General features: G+C 41.2%; 1 protein-coding gene across 1 annotated transcript in view; it reads left to right on the top strand.

Annotated features, from left to right (window-relative positions):
• The window catches only part of TNIP3 (TNFAIP3 interacting protein 3), a 65,593-nt gene that overhangs the window by 46,176 nt on the left and 13,883 nt on the right, over window positions 1-5,534 (top strand). Inside the window, exons 8-10 of the mRNA XM_045290216.1 lie at window positions 1,887-2,012; window positions 3,462-3,512; window positions 5,357-5,455. Coding sequence (XP_045146151.1) covers window positions 1,887-2,012; window positions 3,462-3,512; window positions 5,357-5,455 — 276 coding nt within the window. The remainder of the gene's footprint in view (window positions 1-1,886; window positions 2,013-3,461; window positions 3,513-5,356; window positions 5,456-5,534) is intronic.

Genomic DNA, 5,534 nt, shown 5'->3' with positions numbered 1-5,534 from the left:
TGGGACGATTCCTGTGAAGAAAGCCTTATTTGGAAGCTGATTGTGGTGGCAATTTACAATTCTGCTTGATGCGATGAACTATGGAATGATATGATATATATTAACTCCCAATTAATAATATAAATACATAAATAAAACCCATCAAAGCAGCAAAATCAATTAAATAAAAATAAAACATGGGAATTTCCATCTAAGGCTCCAGGGGAAAAACAAAGTTTGATTTATTTCCCTCTTATTTATTGCATTTTGCCCTGTTATTGACAATTTTAAGATGATACATGTTAAGTTCTGTTTTTGCCGTGTGGATAGCTGTTTTAGTTTCCTGGTGATGCTATGACAGAAATGCCATACGTGAGTACCATTATGGAACAGTAATTTATTTTGCCACAATTTAGGAGCCCATCATGTGTAGGAGAAATCAGTCTCAGGACACTGACTCCCGTGGGAGGCTTTCCCTCTGTTTCCTGTGGGAAAATGTCCTTGTTTCTCTCCAGCCTCCCGTCCTGGCTTCCTTGGTGGTCTTCCCGAGACAGGGCTCTCCCTTCCCAGAGCTGTGCCAGCTGGCTTCTGTGAGGGATCTGTTGTCGCCCAAATCTAAAGGGATTTGCTTCAGAAAAACCGCTGGCCTCATTAGCATAAAAAGACACCCCTGTTCCCAGATAAACAAAACAAAAAAACAAACGCACTGCCATCTAGTTGATCCCAAATCAAAGTGACCCCAACAGGCAGGGTCAAACTGCCCCTGTGTGTTTCTGTGGCTATATATCTTTACGGAGGAACCCTGGTGGCACAGTGGCTTACACACTGAGCTGTTAACCACTAGGTCAGCAGTTCAAAACCACCACGGTGACAGATGAGGTTTTCTTTTCCTATAGCTTTACAGTTTTAGAAACCCACAGGGGCAGTTCTCTGCTGTCATATTAAGGCTGTGGTTCTCAACCTTCCTGATGCTGCGACCCTTTCATACAGTTCCTCATGTTGTACTGACCACCCCCCAACCATACAATCATTTTCGTTGCTACTTCATCACTGTCATTTTGCTATTGTTATGAATTGGGCGATGGCTATGAAAGGATCATTCGACCCCCAGGTTGAGAACCGCTGTTTTAGGGTCTCTGTAAGTCGGAATCAACTTAATTTCTTTTCATAGCTCTGCAAGCTATTCTCCAAGCCAGCAGTTGACAGCATGGCCATTAAAATCAAATTTGTTTTTCTTTCTAGTTTAGACACTTTTCAGGGATATTTTGAGGACCTCTAAAGCTTTCTTTTGGTTGTTGTTTAATAGTATACTCACACAATTTCTTATAAAGGATAACTCTGGTGAATACCTGCTAATTCCTAATGTGATTTGGTTACCACCACCCCCTACACACACACACACAAGCCTTTTGCTTCTTTTCTGTTCTTAATTCATAATTCATATTTGGAACCTCCAGGAAGTCAGTATTCAATGGTTTCATTTAAGAGCTATTGTCAGTAAACTGTCTTGAGAACTTCAAGCAGTATTCATACATCAAAGCCTGTGCTGTGTTTGAATGATTTGCTCCCCAAACAGCGACGCTTACTGCTAGGCAGGGGGCTCGTCCCAATGATCGGCTGTGCGGTAGAATAGTGGGTAGGAGGAATTGTGTTTTCAAAATATGCCTGTTATCACTTCGGAGTTCCTGACAGATGCGCAAAAGGGTTGAGGAACTAACGCACGAGTGACAGATAAGTCATCAAAGCCGTGTGTGCACCAGGTTGGGGTCCTAGCGTAAATACCAGTTGATGAAATGAGCGTAAATTGCCTCCGACTGCAAAGACCTAGATTCCTTCTCTTGTGACGTCATCTAACGATGGCTTCAGACGAAAGGAAGTCACCGTGACCACAAGCTGCTGTTTCCTAGGTGCGAATATATGAAGAAGACTTCCAGAAAGAGCGAGCGGATCGGGAACGGCTCAAGCAGGAGAAAGAAGAGCTGCAGCAGATGAACCGGACGTCTGGATCCCAGCTGAGCAGGCTGAAGTCTCAGGTATAAGCCAAAAGAACGCCATCTTTGTCAACACATGGACGTTTTATTTTTATTTTCTCACTTCCAAAGGAAGCCAAAGAAAACAAACCCAAGACCCTTTTGGTTTCTTTGAATTGATAGCGTATTTTCTGAGAGATCGGCACCTGAGATGAACTCATTCTTAAACAATGGTGTAAGGAGAGGAAAATGATGAGAGGTCTCTTCTGACCAAAGTATGTAGAGGACTTACCCAAGAAACTAGATTGCATAAGCATCAATTTTAGCAAGGGAAAATGTAGCTAACAGAATTTTGGCTTTAAGAAAATTAAATGAGCTACAAGATTATGTGTTTGAAACATTTTGCAGTGCTTTGCAGCAAATAGGGGATGGTTGTAGGGTATGCTGTGGCTGATCTGAACCAAGTGACCAGTCACTGTCATTTCTACTGGTGGGTAGATTGCAAATTAAATTTAACTCCTCTGACATTTTTTTTCAAGACTCAACTTGAACTTCCTTAATTCTACTTAGAGAAAACTCTTTAGCAGAATAATCTCCTCTATAAGAAGTTAGATAACATAAAATAGTGGTAAAATATACTAATACAGTTTCTTGAAAATAATGCATGCAAACAAATAACATGGGTGAGAAAACAGGGTTATTATCTTCTTGATGAGGAAATGATTCTTGGTTTTTCTTTCTGACTTGCAATGCTGTCTTAATTGTTGCAAATTATCACTGTGCAATTTAATTGAGTCCCTGTCATGAAGTTCACATTGGAATTCAATCCTTGCCCAAGATATTAGCAATATTCTTGCAATGAGAGAAGACAAAGAAAAGCCCATTTTCTCTAGGAATACTATGTGCGAGGGGAAAGCAGGGTGAGTGAGGAGTTGAGGGTGGGCCCTAAATAGTAAGAAGCACTAGAAAAACTTGGACGGGTTACTGAGCACCTGTATGTCTCAATATTTTCATCTGTCAACTGGGCATAATAACATTAAGCAGCAAGTATGAGTATTGGTGAGATTTCATTGAATTGTTACATGTAAATATCTTAGATGGCATCTACCATCTACTAAGGGCAAGTGCAATGTGTCAAATTTATTACAGAAGTCTCTGAATGTCAGGCTGACCAATTCCACTTTCAGTTGTTAAGCAATGGAAGCTATTTCTACCCCTGTATCTAAATATGAATCAATCAGTCTGAAGCTGAGAATTATAATGACCCCAACAAATTAAAATGGCAATGTGAAACCATTTGATTCTTGAAAATTTAACTGTGTAATTTCAAGGTAGAGTCACTGCAAGTCTGGAAAACATACAAACAAACAAAATGTGGTTGCATTTGTTGGCATTCCTGGTATCAACCCCCTTGGCTTTCTAAGTGGGTCACTGACAGCTGGATCAAAGGTCATATTGATACTAAACATTTTCTATCTTTTTCATTAAGCAATGCCCTTGTTTTGTTCACAGATAAAAGCTTTTCAAATGGAGAAAGAAAAACTGGAACAGAAATTAAAACGGGTAAGTGGATCCTAACCTAAGTTCACCAAGCCTTCTTGTTGATTGAAATGTCAACTTTAACTTCCACCCACACATCATTCCCATGTTCAGCAGTTCCTCATGGTCTAAATTAAAGGCATATTCAAACTCAGCTACAGATGGCCTAGAACAAGCCATGCTTTTCATTATCAACCAAAACTTCAGTGAATAAGACAGTGCTCAGGAACCAAAAGTGCTCGACCTTAATAATTATGAAAAACACATTTGCAGAGCATGTTGCCAGAAAACAAATCTCAGTGCAGGTTCACTAAAATAGACACTTCTTCGTAGACACATATACACCTGGGAAATGCATTTCCCTAGTGTTCTTGCTGTAGCTTACACAGTTTAAATGGAAAACTGTCTTCAACATTTTTACGTCTCTCAAGAAATCGAATGTCTTCCTAGTTACAGAGCCTTTCTAGCCGATTGGTTCCTAAGGGATCTGGAAGACCCCGCTTTTTCTTCGTTCCCAAATTTCTTCCTGAAAATATTTAGGATATGCTATTGGCAATTGCCCGGCAGATTGGACTCTACAGTTGCCAGTTAAAAAAGCAAAACAAACAAACAACAACAAAATATTTTCTGACTCACTAGAGAGTTCTTCATAAATGGTACCCCTCTGTGAGGATGGCTAGGAAACATAAAATTAACTCCATATACCATTAAACTGCTTTTAATTTCTTCAAGATGGACAAACACATGATGCTGTCCATACTGGCTGTAGTTTCACCTTTTGTAACATTTTTCCAATGAGTCTCATCTGAATCCTTGCAGAGTGTATAACAGCATTTGTCTTCGGGTTCTCTAGAGAAACAGAATAGAAACAGTTCTCTAGATAAACATGTACGGAAAAACAGAGAGATTTCCTTCAAGGGACTATATGCCCTGACTTGAGCGGCTGGCTAGTCTGAAATTCTCAGGCTGAGACTTATGATTTCATAGGCAAGAGACTTGTACAGACTTGCATCCCAAGATCCATCAGTTTGGCAACAAGAAGAGGTTAAGAGAGAGAGAGTGTGAGAGAGAGAATGAGAGAGAGAACAAGTAACAAAGAAATATCTAGATATGGACTGGAGACAGACCACACCTTAAAGAAACTCCTGTTTCAACTGATTGATCGGGTCAGCTTCCACTCACAGTGACCCCGTGTGTTGAGTAGATTTGCCCTGGAGAGTTTTCTTGGGAGTAATGTTTATGGGAGCAGATGGTCTACTCTTTCTTCTGGAGAGCCCATAGATGTGTTTGGATCACCAGCCTTTAGATGAGTAGCTGAACACTTCCTCAGTTTCTCCACCAGGACTCCAATTGATGGATTACATTGTCTTATATTGCATTATGAAAGTTGATTGCATTACATTGTATCAGATTACATTGTGGAAGAGCAATCAGTCTAATATGTAGCCAAGTCACTGGGAACCATCGCTACCCAAGTTGACACATAAAATGAATCATCGCAACATGCTTAGCATTCTGAATTAATTATGCCATGAGATTTAAGCATTGAGTTAAAAACAACAACAACTTGTTATTGTACAGAGCAAGTATCGGGCCAAGAAAACCTCCTTGTCATTGGGTCAATTCTGACTCATGAAGAGCCTATCGGACAGAGTAAACCTGCCCCTTTGGATTGCTCAGGGTGTAACTCTTTCAGGGAGACGAAAGCCTTGTCTTTCCCACCCTGGGTGGCCAGTGGGCTCCCATGGCTGACCTCCCAGCTAGCAGCCAACCCTGGAACCCACAGACCACGGAGACTCCATTCGCATGGCAGTAAGCCTCTCCCATCCCACCTGCTTCCAGTGAACTGACACAGCTGTTCTCCTCAGATGTGTTTCCCAACCTGTAACTGTGGCTTGGTTTCCCACCTCCCGGATCCATGGGGACCCAGTGGCCCTGGGGCTGTGCGGGACCTACAGAAGCACCCAGTACGTAAGACTGCCGCTTAACCAATAAGTGAATTCTCTCCTCTCCTAGAACTGCCTGTCTGACATTTTGGCACATAAT

This window comes from Echinops telfairi, unplaced genomic scaffold, assembly GCF_000313985.2.
Source record: "Echinops telfairi isolate 266 unplaced genomic scaffold, ASM31398v2 ScPeMD7_33;HRSCAF=127, whole genome shotgun sequence".
NCBI lineage: Eukaryota > Metazoa > Chordata > Mammalia > Afrosoricida > Tenrecidae > Echinops > Echinops telfairi.
Note: the sequence above shows the minus strand (reverse complement) of the source record. Positions and strands in the feature narration are given on the sequence as shown.